We start from the raw sequence: 14,997 nt of genomic DNA, 5'->3' as shown, positions 1-14,997 counted from the left end.
ATCAAACCCTTGCTTTAATGGATTCGTCACACTCAAATGCACATATTTTACTCCAGAACTCAAAGTATCGGTCCCCATTTTTTCGTTTAGGTGTTCCATCACAGGCTGCACCCATTGCCATGCCGTACCAGACGTTGTGGTCGGCATGGTATGCACTGGTACAAGAGGGGCTTTCGGATCGTTGCCATCGTTAATAATTTTTATACGCATTTTGCCCTCTTGTGCCGAGACAGGGTCTGAGCCACGAGACCCAATAATGACCGGACCTGAACGGAATCAAACGCCGAGATTTTGAAGGTCTCGCTCCACGTCGTCTCGGTTTAGCTGGACTTGAACTGCAGGGAGTATCCCTGATCGTACGTGGATTGGAAGGAAGGGGTCCAGGAGTACAGTGACGAGAGAAGATTGCAAGGCCTCGGCTTTCCGCTTTTGATAATTATTTGCCTCGTCGGTGATGTTGAAGGGGTCAGAAGTACCCGCAGACAGCACAGGTGGATAGCTGGGGGACACGGTGAGAGGAGGTGCATTGTTTGTGTGTTTGACGCTCAGTAGAGACAAATCGTCGATGGAAAAGTCGGTGACAATGTTCCAAGCTTCCTCAGCTTCTGGATGTGTGAAGTAGCCAATCAACCCATCTTGGTGGCCCAACATGTCGCCCAATTTAATGCCAAACTCATATCGTGTGAGTTCCCCATCCACAGTCTCAGACAGACTCACACCAGTGACATCGTTGGCCTCGTCTTCAGCATAATCGGCGTAGGCTTGGCTCTGCATAGGTGGAGTTGCAAGCTCGAGTGCCAATGAAAGATGTGCGAGAGCAACGGGACGACCAACAAGAGCCGAAGGGAACTGGGCGAATTGCTGGGCTGGCGGTGCTTGAATATGATCTTGGGCAGCAACTATGGTCTTCCAAAGACCAATGATGAAAGGTGCATGTGACATTGATGCGATCAGGTCGTTCAGAGTCATGGGCTGCTTGGACCCTTTGAGCGCCGACGTGTCTACTTTATCTAGTCGAGCTTGTAGTCGAAAGTCATGTTCGTCCGGCATCATATGATGTCAGAAGAGACATCGACCCCAAGGAGAGAATGCCAATGGACCGACTCGTTGGGTTCAGAAGGAAGCAGGACCTCTCCCTTGAAAGTCCTATCCTTGTCATAGACCTGTATAGACTGATTGTGAAAGTTGATCAATAGCCATGCGAATACAGCCGTGTTGTTATCAGTCACTGGTTGTGGTCCAGGACTATCCTCATCATTTAGAAATTCAGCATGGAGACGAGCATCTTGGTTGATCCGTGGGCTAAGCTGAAACCATTCGCAACCGTCCTCTTCACCGTCGCCCGCTGATGTCTTGAATGCCGTATTGGGTAACGCGTCACTATCCAGTTCGCAAAGCAGAATAGATCCAATATGTGTGGATACAGAGGCTCTTTGGGCTGTTCTGGTCGCGGATCATGAGCATATATGACCTGCCCAAAACGGTCGACAATGTTGAACTGAGTAATTTGTGCTTGGCCGTGAGTCACTGGTTGGAAGAACCGGCTCTTATACTCAGCTGCATGAGCGCTATTCAAGGTCTCATACGACAAGCCGTCGTGAAATGTCCCGTATGGAGTCACATCAAGACCTCCAGATGACACGTCCTCCATGCTTCCCTGGAAGGTTCGCAGAACTCTTCATCCATAAAGATCTCTTCTCCCTGCGCTCGTACGTCTTGGTTCGTGGGGATAGCATGGGCTCCTTGACATAGAGTAAGAAGATGATCAGTGAAACCATCAAGCCGTCCAAAAGTAAGATCCTGACCCCCGAAAAAACTTTCAACCCATGGTTTCATCTCGTCCTCTGCCGACGTCCCTGGTACTGTCCGGTGCATCATGTTCAAGAGCCCTTGAATGAGCTTCTGACCGTTTGGCTGAAGAATGGTCCGTCCCGAAAAGGTACGAGATCCCAGTGTAAGATCGGAAAGTTTCTTGTCCGTAACTAGTCCATACTGAACTGAGCCACTGTCATCGTATCTGAGCTTTCACATGTATTGATGCATTGACTGTGTCTGTATCAGATTCAGGAGTCGGTACAAATACATTGTTACTGTCAATGTCTTGGGATCCGGCAATAGCATGTAGATAACCGCCCTAATGATCCTCGTGGGGGTGCGAAAAGATTATACCAGCGAACCTGTTCTTCTGGCCCATGATCTGTCGGCAGGCAGACAAAAGGTATCGATGATAAGGGGCGTTGTCGCCCAGATAGTCGTATTTTCTGGGGCCTCCATCCACGAGGATAAAGTTGCGCTTATTAGGGGTAGAACTGTCGTCGCATTCAAGAACCATGGCATCGCCACGGCCGGCATAGATAACGTGTAGAACAGGAGGATGCATGGTTCCAAGTTATTCAGGCAAATAAACAAAACAATTGCAGCGTAACAAGACAATCTGATAGTTCTTGAACTGAACTTGTGCAATATCGAGATTTTGGAGACATTGTTTGATCGGCTGCTGACAGAGGCTCCACCTTCACCACGGACGTGGATATCCTACAGTGCAGGTTTGACGGTTGCTATGCCCGAAATGTTCGCCTGCGTCGAGACTATCGATTTTTACGCGCTGTAATCTCACGACACAGTGTAAAGAGTTGATTCGCCTGTTGCCGTATCTTGCGATGAGCTATGCCGTTTGCGAGCTTGATCCCTGCTCCGTCACGACATGGCATTCATGGTGTGCGGAATTAACATGTCTCGCGCGGAATTATTTCACGACTTCCTCACCAAAGGCCTAGCACTTCGCTTTTTAGAACGCAGATCACGATAACTACGGAGTACCTAGCTAGTAATAACCGAAAGAGAACTTCTAAGTCTTACCGCTGTAGCATTCCATCACACACGCAGTCTTTTCTCAACCAGATATAGGAAGAAGTCAGACAACAAATGTAGTAGATACAGAAATCTTTACTTGATCATTGCAGTGTGGCATGCATTAATGACTCCTGAGTTCGATGTAATCCTGCGCTCCTTTGAGTAACGTGAACGTCCCGCGCTCACATACCACTGCCATTTCACATGACCAGCTCACGACCGTAAGCATTACTCTTGATGTCGCGACGGGCAACGCCAGCAGCTTGCATGAGCTTCCTAGTAAACTCGATACGTTCACTTCCTCGCATGATCGTAGGTCGTCGCTGCCATCCAATCTCCGTCGGCATTCGCTCGTTTTCTGCAGAAGAACGCCTTGTCAGCTTTATCATACCAAGTTGAAGAAACGTACTCAGCCAGTACTCAATAAACTTCTTCTCCACCGTGCCGGTAGTGCCATCGGCCATGATCTCAAAGAAGGACGCCATCTCACCCCAGCTGAAGCCGTCAGCTAGCGTGGACAGCGAGTGCTCAGGGTTTGTCTTCTTGGAGGTCGCTAAGCGGCCCATTCTCGCCTTGGCGACTTGTTCGACTGTCATCAGGTCGTCGGGAAAGTAGGTAAGGGACTCTGCCCAGACGGTCTCGTTGAATGGGTTCGGATCAGCAAAGAATGCGTCGGAACGACTGCGAAGGTCAGTACTTGTTAGGATAGTAGAATGGCAAGGTCTACCTGAGAGAAATGTCATGCTCGAGGATGTTGTGTCGTCCAAGATCTGCCAGATCGAAGCTGCGGGTATTGGGGTACTTGGGGCTGGTCTTGATAGCTTGAGTGAAGAGGATAACAGCATCCAAGTTCTCAATGTTATAGCCGGTAAGCATACCGTCTTTAAGAATGTCGAGTGTGATATTCTTGCCGTCGCGAGGGATGTACCCATGGTTGGCCAAAGTGTTGAGGCCGGGGCAGGGGCCACGAGCTTCGTCAAACAGTTAGTACAACACACAGATGCTAGTGATACTCTCCATTGTGGGGGCTTACAGGCGTCTGGAGTTGGAGCAATCCACTCCTGGGGAACAAATTCGCGGGTTGATAGAAACTGGGGATGGGCAAGCGTATGCCCCACCGCGCTGGCGATGACGATCAAAGCAGAGAACTTCATAATGATTGAAAAGAAAGTGCTAGGCACGAAGACAAGGGGACTGATGCTGAGCCTGTTGATGCTGAAGCTTTGCCGCACTGAAGCAGAGTACCATGCCGTGTCTTATATACTCGTAGCTTCACCCTTCTTTGCATTTAGGACTCTCGTCTTTGCCCAACATCTTCGTTTCATCTACACAAGATTACAGCTTCAGCTCCTACACAAAGAAGAAAAGAGGCAGAAACGCAAACCGCAAACCAGCGTCAGTGCCGAGATCCTCGGCTCGGCCAGTCTCACGATTGGTAATTCTCCGATTATCATTGATTACTTGAGATGCGACTGGCTGGCCCAGGTCTCAACACTATTCGCGAATATTTCCAGATAAAGTAAAGATGCGTTTATGCTTATACCTTCTGTTTCGTCTACATTGAAACGCCACTGAGTCCTGAAACTTTTACTAAAGCCCAAACGCCAAGCAAAAGAAGCAAGTCTTCCTCATGGAAAACAGCCGAGGCTAAGAGCAATTTGTGAAACCTGGAAATCTGGCTATATTATTAATTAAACAAGACCATCACGAATGCGCAGGTGAGTTAATCTACCTCTAGGAAGAGCACCAGTCTCAAAGCTTGCCAGCTGGAATCGAACCGTTGGCAATTGCATCTAGGCCGAATTGAGGGTTCAGCTCCTGTTTTGTGGCCTAAACTCAGCCACATTGCTTCCTTGTTGATAAGCGGGGAGTCATGATAAGTAAGTGCAAGCTGAACTTGAACGAATTGCTCCTAGCGCTGCCTCTCAGAAGTGGCCACGTATAAGGGCTGCGGGATTTGCAGAGATAGCTCAGAATAATTTAATCTTAAGCTACTAATACAAGAGTCTTGAACAAATATAATTCATGGAATCTTCATCTCATGTCTTGTAATTACTTTCCTAATTAAGAAACCCTGGTATGTTAAAGTAGTACATCAAAGGCCCTGACAACAGCTTAAAAGACCAAGCAGCCAACAAATATGTCTACTGTACTTTCAGCAAGCGGCGACAGTGCCGCCACCACCTCTTATAATAAAACCCAAAGCCAGGGAAGCATGACCATAAAACCATCATCTGCCACTGATCTATCAGCTTGGATGTATTTGCCCGTATATGGCAGCATTCCCGGCAAGTCCCTGGACGAGATCACACTCAATTTCACATCGCAATCTGCAAATATCAAGACTGTGGCGGTGTATGATGGCAGCGAAAAGGTAGTGGAGGAGCGGGAGCTTGGAAAGAGTGAAACTTTTAGTATTTATGTGTCTTCTAGGGAGATCAGTTCTACGGTGGACGGGGTTACGGTCTCGATTGAGGTGGAGTTTGAGACGGTTGAGGCGTGGCTGTCTCTTAGTTCTGTCTCTGTCGCGTTTTGAATGTATTTGTCAAGGCTGATAATCTTGATAATTCAAGCACTTCCAACCATAACTGTCGGGTTTCCTCCTTTAGCTCATCTTACCCCCTTTAGTCTACACTCTTGGCAACTATGGGTATCGTACGGCTCTCGAAACAATTGTGTATCTTAGAAGTCAATGCTAGTCTGTCTGAAATATAACATGCAGGGCTTACGTCAAAAATGACGACGCAGTAAAGATAAATGCTCTAGCTCTGGCAGGCAGTGTATAGTCAAGCCGGGGTGTGTTATTGCCGAGAAGCCAAGATTAACTCTGTTTGCGTGTGTAAATGAGGCTGTGTGACGAAATACACATGCTTAAGAAAGTATCAATACGTAGGGTAGACGAATGGCATATGAGATGATGCCTCTTCAGCGCATATTGCGGGGCAAAGCCTAATTCTGTAGTGTGTCATTGGCTTACTCGCTTCTTTCTTAGCGAGTGCGATATGGGCTGTGCCGTTAACCGTTTCTCGATACGGACGCCAATGTCAATGACGTCAAGACCCTGATCATCGATATCCAGCACCTAATCTCAGATCCCGTTATTTCCACGAGCTGTCTTTCAGTTCATCTTAATAACCTATTGTTCGAGCTGTTTTTGTTATAGACAATGCATCAATCTAACGAACCAGATACATCCTTGGCATCACCACCAGAAACACCATCCCCATCGGATATACCACCATTCTCTCCAAGATCAATGGCTGACGTCGGCACCGATTCCGGAAACCTCTTCCGTCTCAAAGACGTGCTCACTTATTTCGCCGCTGTCAAAGGGGACCTATCAAATGTCACTGCTCCTCCCTTCATCCTCGCTCCCAGATCAGCCATTGAGATTCCAGCTGCTTGGGCTTGTCATCATGACCTCTTTCTTCAGCCTGCAGATGAACCTGATGCTGGAGTGAGGGCTCTTTTACTGGCAAAGAACTACATATGCAGTCTTAAGCAGCTCGTCAATGCGGACTCCCCGGACGCCGCCAAGAAGCCACTGAACCCGTTTCTTGGTGAATTATTCCTCGGCTCATTTTCCGACAAGTCTGGGTCAAAGTCGGAACTGGTGATTGAGCAAGTATCGCACCATCCGCCTGTCACAGCATGCTCTGTATATAACAAACAGCGTGGCATGTCATCCATTGGCTTCGCGGGTCAGGAAACATCCTTCAGCCTGGTCAATGGCGTCACCGTGCGTCCAACAGGATGTGCAATTATCCAAGACCATAAGCATAATGAGCAAAGTCTCATGACGATGCCAACAATATTGGTCAAGGGTGTGACCACCGGGAACCCATATCCAGAGATGGAGGGTCCGGCCTACATTGCCAGTTCGAGCGGTTACTTGACGAAAATTGGATTTCACGGCAAAGGGAGACTCGGGTACGGTCAGAAGAACCAGGTCGTCGCTGAAGTATTTGCTCCGAATGACAAGGACCATCCGTTATATCGTATCACAGGCCAATGGACCGGCGAGATCAAAGTTGAAGACTCAGCTAAAACAACTCTCGAAGAGTTTCACGTCGACAAGATCCCAATCTCACCTCTCAAGGTGGCGCCCGTAGAAGAGCAAACCCCTTGGGAGTCACGTCGGGCTTGGTTCAAAGTTACTCAAGCGATCAAGCAACATAATATCGAAAAGGTTTATGCTCATAAGAGCACTTTAGAAGAGTCGCAAAGAAGACGACGCGTTGAAGAGGAGAGAACCGGCAAGCAATGGAATCGTTTGTTCTTTACTCAAATCCCCAAGGGTGACGAGACGCTCGAGTCTTTAGTTTCAAAGGTTCCTGAGAAATTAAGTATACTAGATTTTACAAAGACGGGGGGCGCTTGGAGATTTATTGGGGCCGATAGAGCAGAGGAGGTGAAACGGCATTTGAGCCGCGACAGTATACCATAGCGTTGCTATAAGCATAAGCATTAATAATAGTTTATATTGCATTGATATGTCTACTGCCAGTTCTAGCTGATGAAAAGCCAGGAGCTGCATCTAACTACCCAATCCGTCCAAAATGTCACATTAGATCTTGTCAACGTGCTCTCCAGTCTCATGCTGAGCAGCAAGCTTCTCATCAATAGCCTCAGCCCTGCGAGCGAGATCAGCCTGAAGGTTTGCAGTATACTCGCTCTTGTCGACGAAGGGAATGAACCAAGGAGCGTTGGTGAAGAGATAGTTCATCTCCTCCAGAGGAAGCTGCTTGGTCTCAGGAACGAAAGCCCAGACGCAGAGGGCGTTTGTGAAGTTGCAAATGACAAATACAAGGTAGTATTTCCAGCCAACAGCTCCCATTGCAATACCAGTCACCTGGCCAATCATTGTGTTAAAAGCGAAAGAAGTCATGGTCGCGAGGGAGACGCCCTTAGCTCGGGTGCGGGTATCGAAGATCTCGGCCGGGATGATCCAGGAGAGAGGTCCGCAGGTGGCTGAGAAGGAGAAGTTGTATGCCCAGGTAACGATGATGAATCCCCAGCCTTGAGCAGCACTGCCGGAACCGGGAGGATAGACAACAAGCATGATGGTGGCGATGATAAAGGTGAGCATGTTAAACAAGTTACCCCAGATAAGGGTCCATCGGCGACCGAATCGATCGATGAAGGCAATGCAAAGAGCCTGGGCGATTAGAGCAATGATTGAGTTGATAGCCTGATATTTGAGCGCATCTCCAGGCCCAATTCCAGCTTGTCCATAGATAGTAACAGAGTAGTACTGAATGGCAGACACACCCGTCATCTGAATCGACGCCTGAAGGCCACAAGCGATCAAAAGGCGACGGAAGCAAGAAACATCCCTAAAAAGCTCGAGGTATGACTTGGCACCGTTGGCATGCTCGTCGGCAATGCTTTCCTGAATCTGCTCGATCTCCGCACGCACCCAGGGATCGTCCTCGTTGCCGTTGGAGTGGAGGCGGGCAAGGGTCTTGAGCGCGTCGTCCTGCTTACCCTGGTCCATAAGCCAGCGAGGAGACTCGGGGAAGACGAAGATGAGAGCACCGAGGATAACGGCGGGGATGATCTGGATGCCGAGGGGGATTCGCCACTGTCGGTTGTCGCTGAAGTTTGTGAATGTGCCCCAGCCGGTCCACGAAGCGACAAGAGCTCCAATTCCCAACATGAATTGCTGGAGAGCTGTGACTCGACCACGGATGGAAGGATGTGCGATCTCAGCCTGATACAGAGGAATGATCATGGTCAAGAAACCGACGCCAAGACCGGCGAGGAAGCGACCAGCCATGAGGTATGAGATCTTTGGGGCTCCAGTCTGGAGAGCACCTCCGAGAGTGAAGATTATAGAACCAATGGTGATAGTCCATCGTCGACCGGTGTATTCGGTTGTAGGTCCAGCGAACATGGCACCAAAGAAAGCACCAGCGGTGAAGAGCGCAACTACAGCACCACTGCAAAGGTTAGTGTCCAAACAGTCTCGACGCGGCGATTGGCAACTTACGTGTCGGCAGCTGTGTCACTAGTGTCGAACTCCCGATGATAAGATGGCGAGGCAATGACCTGGGCGATGACACCCAAATCGTAGCCAAAGAGCAGCGATCCAAAGGACGCAAACACTCCGACGAGGAACTGGTAAACCTTGGGCTTCATGATGACTGCTTCAACGATATGCAGACTGATGGGTATGAAGTGATCGACAGGAGGGGGGATTTCAAGAGATTTTAATACTTTTCATCAACGACCCAGAAGCTTGGAGCTACAGAGTCGCATCGCCCTTCTCGCGCTCCAATGATGAGCGTTCCCAGAGTCCATATCCCCAGAACTCAATGCATTTAGCGTAAAAGGTCCCCATGGGGAATGGGGCACTCAGGATGTAACCTCGCCTGCCTCGCGAAAAAACACGAAACAATGCCGAAGACACGCTAAGACACCAGCCCATTAACAGCGCGTGACATTTCCATAGAAGCGCTTCCTCGTGATTGGAGCGCAAGACGGCATTGCTAAGCTAGGTGGTGATGGTATGAGAGGAATGCCAAGCTAATGAGGAGAAGGGCAACCCGCGTATTGTTAGCATGGGTTAAGGTCGGGTTGTTTGCCGGATTTGTAGTGCGGGGTTTCAGCTGACATGGTTGGGAGGGCGCTATGCTGCTTTTATCATCATGTCCGGGGGAGGAGTCGATGCGGAATCGTGCCGGTGTGAGATGCTTTGAAAAGGACAGGGCTGGTCTTGGGTTGATGCATCCGAGGTACGAGCATGTGGATGACTCTGCATGGAGAGGAGATGGGATGAAATTTCATGATCCGAAGATTGCGATACAGAGACATCGTGGTATGTCAGGTTGTTCGAATGTATGCCAAGACGATCTTGGATGAGGCTACTAAATGGATTGTGAATACTCGTAGTAGTACCAAGATTAAAGAATAGAAGTAATCTATGCTTAAAAAGACTGGGCCCAATAGAAATTGCAGATTAGACCCAGAGGACAATGCTTGTTCTTGTCGCGTGGTTTTTGTGGGTTCACGAAGTGTCGTTCGCAAAGATGCATTACCAGTGTCGATCTCGATTTTTATTAGTTTCAGATCATTTGCCTATCATTCCCATTGCTGGAACAATCAATGGCCGAAAGTCCTAAGTAACAGTCTATCAGTTGTATCGGATTGCGTATTACTTAGCCAGTTAAGTCTTCAGTTATGATACAGGGTAGGCAATCCTCTGTAACGCACTCGGCCGATTTGGGCATGTCACCGCATTCCCGTCCAGTATGTGCTAGATGCTTATATCCAGTGCATTCAGTCTAGAAGTATTTAATTGGCTGGAGTTATACAGCATACGGCTTATCGATAAACGATAGTATCTAGATACAGATAAGAAGAGCAATTCTTTCCGATGGAAAAGTGTCATCGTACCGGTTATATAACTATAAGAAAGAATGGAACGTACTCAGCAGCTTATTAAGTATCTTAAGAATGACAAGAGCACTTATAATCCTGGTCTCAAGTCAAACCGAATGAATAGAAGGATTTCCCTTCTTAAGCGCGCGCCTAAGACAATGCCTCTCTCTACCAATTACTGCCGCGATGTACCTATATCAGATCATGCCATGCTTTTGCGTTACTGTTGGAGCCACGTCACGCAACACAGGCAACGCCCCCACTTAGTTAGAGAATCAACCCATCCTTGACAGAATCATAACAACCAGTAGCAATCGCCCCGACTGTCAGAAGAAGACCTCCACGTTCAAGAACAAAGACTGAGAACTATGCTGTCGTTACCATGAGTCTTTGCACACCCTGCCAGCAAGCCTTACCTAATTTCCCCTCCTCAGGTCCTACTGGAGATACTGACGAGGTTTCCCCATCAAAGCAAATCGTCTTCATCAGCCCTAGTCTCCCAAAAAGTCACCTTTTTCTGCATCTATCATGGGAGTCTTTCACGAAATCTCTGGAGGCTGATTGCCCCATCTGCTGGACAATCTGGCGGAACATGAGGTCCTCGCCTATCGCTTCGCCAGATCAGGAGACTGTCCAAGACTTCCGAGTGGATATCCAAAGGGCAACATACAACCCCAAAAGCTTTGCATATATTGTCACAGTTTCTGTAGAGGGCCAGGGGTTAAAGGTGCCAATGGTGCTCCTTAATCTCTGGAAGACAAGAAAAGAGTTCTTTGAACGTAGGTTAAAGTATCAACCTCCGCAGTCCATCTATACGAGCTTACCAAGTCCCAAATAGAGATTGAAGTCGAGGCTCCCTTGCCCACTGAGCATACCCCTCAATCGGCTGCCCAAGCTGCGAACCGTTGGATCAGCATCTGTGATAAGGAGCACCCAGCATGTCTCGACCGTGCCACATCGCCCCCAGAAGCAAAAATGCCAACGCGGCTATTAGACCTTGGCGACAGCAACTCAACCACATGGTGCCTCTTTGAGACGCAACAAGTTAAGGTTCCATATGTTGCGCTTTCACATCGCTGGACTGCAGATACACCAACACTCCTAACGAGGGACTATGCAGAGTGCTTGAATCCTCAACCAGATGCGCTATTACCCCAAAGCTACAAAGATATTTTGGAGATCTGCCGCGCTCTCCCTATACGCTGTCTCTGGATTGACTCTCTGTGCATCATCCAAGATGATAATGGTGCTGATTTTAGCCACGAAGCACCTTTGATGATGGATGTATATCGGTATGCATTTCTCACAGTCATGATATGCTGGCAATTTGGAGAAACCACTGCTTTCCGAAAGCGTAGACCTCGTGGAATAGCTCGACATCCACCAAAGTCATATCGTGAGGACTGCATCAGGAGTGCCAATGACATCGCCAACGAAGCAGAAGAGTTTGCTTTTGTTGTACAGAACAAGACCAATGACTATCGTCTTGACGTGGATAAGTCGCCTATCAATAAGAGAGCCTGGGTCTTACAAGAGAGGTATCTTTCACGGCGCATCCTGTGCATTGGTAGTGATCAGCTATACTGGGAGTGCCAAGGCGAATCCAGTAGAAGTTGCATGTCAAGAGAAGCCTGCCCAGAAAGTTTCTCAAGCTTTGGAAACCGCCTGCCGCTCCAGCCACTGACCGACAACGACGAAGGCCTATTTTGGAGTCTGATAGCTGAGCAGTATAGCCAACAAGACTTGACGTACGAACAAGATAGGATCGTTGCTATATCAGGGCTTTCAAAAGTCATCTCAACTCTGACTGGTGATACTTATTTCGTTGGTATCTGGCTCGAGAACTGGATGACCGGACTTCTATGGGAGTCCGATCAAGCAAAAGATCGACCGCACAGACCTAAGCCATCCCATACAGACTTGCCTCCTATGGTATTGCCTTCGTGGTCTTGGCTTAGCTTCTCGGGATCAGTCTATCTCAGTACAGACGGACCAAAGATCTCAAGGACAGATCCGAACTCCTTCGAGTCCAATATCTTCAGACCGCTTGCTCTTTTGAGTGGAAATACCCTTCTACCAGTCGATACCGACCCTTCTATTTCCATCGAACGTGCCATATTACATGTAAGGTGTTTGCTCATACCAGTCGAGTTTGGTGGCTTCGCACCTGAAGGAGATCTACCCTCCTACTTCCAGCTCCATCACGAAATTGAGTTGAAATCAATGGGCTTTGACATATTACAGCTTGCTTCATTTCCCAACGGTCGAAGGGAGTACGGAGAAATAAAGGTTAATTTCAGCAAGCCGATCAAGACATCCTTGCATTACTTCCTTGCCCCGCTGTACCTGCGCAAGGAGAATGCGGCTGAACCCCAAAAGCTTAGCCCTGACGATACTGAAGGCCTCGGACTTGTTCTCGAAGAGAGCTTCTGCGCTGGACAGCGCGAGTTTATCAGGGTTGGGATGTGGCAAGAAGACTGGAGTTGTTCGTCTCAGCTTGGACCCATGATCAGCAACACTATTGTCAGTCAAGGCATTGGAGAGGTAAAGCGTGGAAATATCGAAGGTATTACAGAAATGGAGAAGGGATTTGATTCGGGCCTGCGAGAATACGCACTGAATCACGCCTCGTCAGTGGTAAACTTTGCCTGGAAAGAAAAGGAGGAGTCTGTCCAATGCTCATTACTGCCTCATTTTACTAAGGCTGGCTGGGCTACCATTTCAATAGTATAATCATACCTCTGTAATCGACGGATGTTACCATAACTTAATATTCTTTCGCAGGATAATTGCGTAATATGTGAAGCATTTGTGTGAGTGGTGATTAGTTATGATATCGACCCATGAATTGAGAACATCAGGTCTTCGGAGCAATCAAGCTCTTGGATGTCAGCCATGCCGTAATCTTGACTCTGAGAGGGGTTGTGATAGTCAAATCTGTCATCACACTCATTCACGATAGTTGAAGATCTGCAGTCGGTCCCCAGCTGGGCTGAGGCATGTAGGGGAGGCAGAGCGAGGCCATCTGGCTAACCGAACATAGACTAGAAGGAGCTTAACTGTTGGCTCAACTATACCTCGCTATAAGACATATTGGCTCCAGGTCAAAGACACTGTGCCGTGTTCTGCACGATGACGCGAATGACTCGGGCGATTGGAATGCCCCAATGTCACAAATGTAAGCAAGGGGAATATGTCGTTGGCCTAACTTTGGGTATAAGAATGGCAAAACCCCATTCTCTCACTTGAGGCTATCTCTCAAACAACCCAGACAAAAGCGAAATACTACACATTGTGATCAATCCCTCCATAATAATACAAGCCAACATGTCTTCCAAACTCTACATCGGGCAGGATCTAGTGAAGATACTAATCCACTAAGCAGATTGTAATGCGGGACCGTGACTCTGGTAACTCTCGGGGCTTCGGGTATGTTACCTATAGCAATCCAACGGAAGCCAGCAATGCAATTGCCGCCTTAAATCATCAGGAGTAAGTTCTGAGAGTCAGGTTTTTGGAATGATGATCTGACAGCGTAAAACTTAGTCTTGATGGACCTCGTATCACTGTTAATATGGCCAATTCTCGTTCTACAGGTGGTAGTGGTGGTGCCTATAACGTTGGTCGAGGTGGTTATGGCGGAGGTTAACAACATGGAGGGGGATACGGCGGTGGTTATTCTCAAGGAGGATATGGTCGAGGCAACTGAAGCTGCCGATATGTGATGCAGATAAATGGGTAGAGCTACAAGCTACTATTATCGCCCTTGTAGGAGCCCCTGCAACGCTTCTTCAGTATCATAAGCCTCCAATAACTCAGCCTTAAGCTTCTCAATCTCATCCTTCTGGTTTCTTCTCACGCCATCCAACATACCCTTCGCGGGACCAATAAGATGAGCGTCGCTAAGCTCCATGACAACAGCCATAAGCACCAAGCTGTCGCCCATCTTCGCCAGCTTTCCATCTGCATCCAGCCCGTTCATGATCTTCAACAGCCTCTCAAAGTCCGCATCGCCTGGCTCAAGGATGACTCGCAAAACAGCACCTCCGTCATCATTGACGAGGTACTTGTGAAAGAGGTTTGGCGTGACAGTCTGAGGCTTTCCCACTTCTAGTGGCTGGGCAGAAGCTTCCAAGGTTTCCACATCGGGATCAGTGCTCTTGTAGACAGAAATAGACCCTTCGATGAGATCAAATGTTTCTGAGAAGCGTGTATGGTAGTGAGGCGGGACAGTGGTTCCGGGAGTCATGGTTTCGATAAAAATAGTGCGCTTGCCATTGTTGAGGGTCGTCGACTCCTCGAGGCGAAAGCGGCGTTGATCCCAGCGACGCTCAGATGACATAATGATGAACGAGAGATATAACAGAGAGAGTAAAGAGTAAGATTATTTATAAAAATCCTGATAAAACTTTTACCTCAGCCCGGGTTCCTGTTTAAGTACTCGACTTTACATCGCATTGCTGACTGCTTATTCAGCGGCTCCTTAGCTACTAACCCCGCCACGTTACGCTTTTGGGGTTAGTGATTATGAAGGATCCAGATCTGCACCACGAGATATCTTATCTAGGCGCAATTTCCGATTAGATAGCTTAACCAGCATTTCCCTCGGAGTCCTGAAATTCCTTGAGAATTGAGAATCCTGCTGTTACTATTGATATAATCCAAGAGCTAAGCTTACACAGATTCGGCATAGTGCCAACTGAGATCTTGCCTTATGAAACTGCAAGTGGAACTTGAGCTGCCAATCAAATGTCTCAAAAG

The 14,997-nt window shown here is 48.2% G+C and overlaps 8 protein-coding genes across 8 annotated transcripts; 3 read left to right on the top strand and 5 right to left on the bottom strand.

Annotated features, from left to right (window-relative positions):
- Positions 1–276: 276 nt before the first annotated feature.
- Positions 277–1,050, bottom strand: FPRO_07180 (uncharacterized protein; the record flags this gene model as incomplete). Its single annotated transcript, XM_031227824.1, has 1 exon — positions 277–1,050. One exon carries the CDS (start codon positions 1,048–1,050, stop codon positions 277–279), a length of 774 nt encoding a protein of 257 aa, XP_031078222.1.
- On the bottom strand, positions 1,050–2,380 carry FPRO_07181 (uncharacterized protein; the record flags this gene model as incomplete). The annotated part of the gene is made up of 4 exons (XM_031227823.1): positions 1,050–1,380; positions 1,425–1,657; positions 1,714–2,005; positions 2,178–2,380. The coding sequence occupies 4 exons, from the start codon at positions 2,378–2,380 to the stop codon at positions 1,050–1,052; spliced, it is 1,059 nt and encodes a 352-aa protein (XP_031078221.1).
- A 673-nt stretch (positions 2,381–3,053) lies between these two features.
- On the bottom strand, positions 3,054–4,007 carry FPRO_07182 (uncharacterized protein; the record flags this gene model as incomplete). The annotated part of the gene is made up of 4 exons (XM_031227822.1): positions 3,054–3,211; positions 3,263–3,534; positions 3,581–3,824; positions 3,887–4,007. 4 exons carry the CDS (start codon positions 4,005–4,007, stop codon positions 3,054–3,056), a joined length of 795 nt encoding a protein of 264 aa, XP_031078220.1.
- A 986-nt stretch (positions 4,008–4,993) lies between these two features.
- Positions 4,994–5,389, top strand: FPRO_07183 (uncharacterized protein; the record flags this gene model as incomplete). The annotated part of the gene is made up of 1 exon (XM_031227821.1): positions 4,994–5,389. The coding sequence occupies one exon, from the start codon at positions 4,994–4,996 to the stop codon at positions 5,387–5,389; it is 396 nt and encodes a 131-aa protein (XP_031078219.1).
- A 630-nt stretch (positions 5,390–6,019) lies between these two features.
- On the top strand, positions 6,020–7,300 carry FPRO_07184 (uncharacterized protein; the record flags this gene model as incomplete). Its single annotated transcript, XM_031227820.1, has 1 exon — positions 6,020–7,300. The coding sequence occupies one exon, from the start codon at positions 6,020–6,022 to the stop codon at positions 7,298–7,300; it is 1,281 nt and encodes a 426-aa protein (XP_031078218.1).
- Positions 7,301–7,420: 120 nt separating this feature from the next.
- On the bottom strand, positions 7,421–8,994 carry FPRO_07185 (uncharacterized protein; the record flags this gene model as incomplete). Its single annotated transcript, XM_031227819.1, has 2 exons — positions 7,421–8,795; positions 8,846–8,994. 2 exons carry the CDS (start codon positions 8,992–8,994, stop codon positions 7,421–7,423), a joined length of 1,524 nt encoding a protein of 507 aa, XP_031078217.1.
- A 2,217-nt stretch (positions 8,995–11,211) lies between these two features.
- FPRO_07186 (uncharacterized protein) lies at positions 11,212–12,969 on the top strand (the record flags this gene model as incomplete). The annotated part of the gene is made up of 1 exon (XM_031227818.1): positions 11,212–12,969. The coding sequence occupies one exon, from the start codon at positions 11,212–11,214 to the stop codon at positions 12,967–12,969; it is 1,758 nt and encodes a 585-aa protein (XP_031078216.1).
- Positions 12,970–13,993: 1,024 nt separating this feature from the next.
- FPRO_07187 (uncharacterized protein) lies at positions 13,994–14,578 on the bottom strand (the record flags this gene model as incomplete). The annotated part of the gene is made up of 1 exon (XM_031227815.1): positions 13,994–14,578. One exon carries the CDS (start codon positions 14,576–14,578, stop codon positions 13,994–13,996), a length of 585 nt encoding a protein of 194 aa, XP_031078215.1.
- Between the last annotated feature and the right edge of the window lie 419 nt (positions 14,579–14,997).

Source organism: Fusarium proliferatum (genome assembly GCF_900067095.1).
Source record: "Fusarium proliferatum ET1 genome assembly, contig: FPRO_scaffold003, whole genome shotgun sequence".
NCBI classification, from domain to species: domain Eukaryota; kingdom Fungi; phylum Ascomycota; class Sordariomycetes; order Hypocreales; family Nectriaceae; genus Fusarium; species Fusarium proliferatum.
This window is presented reverse-complemented; position numbering and strand designations above follow the sequence as displayed.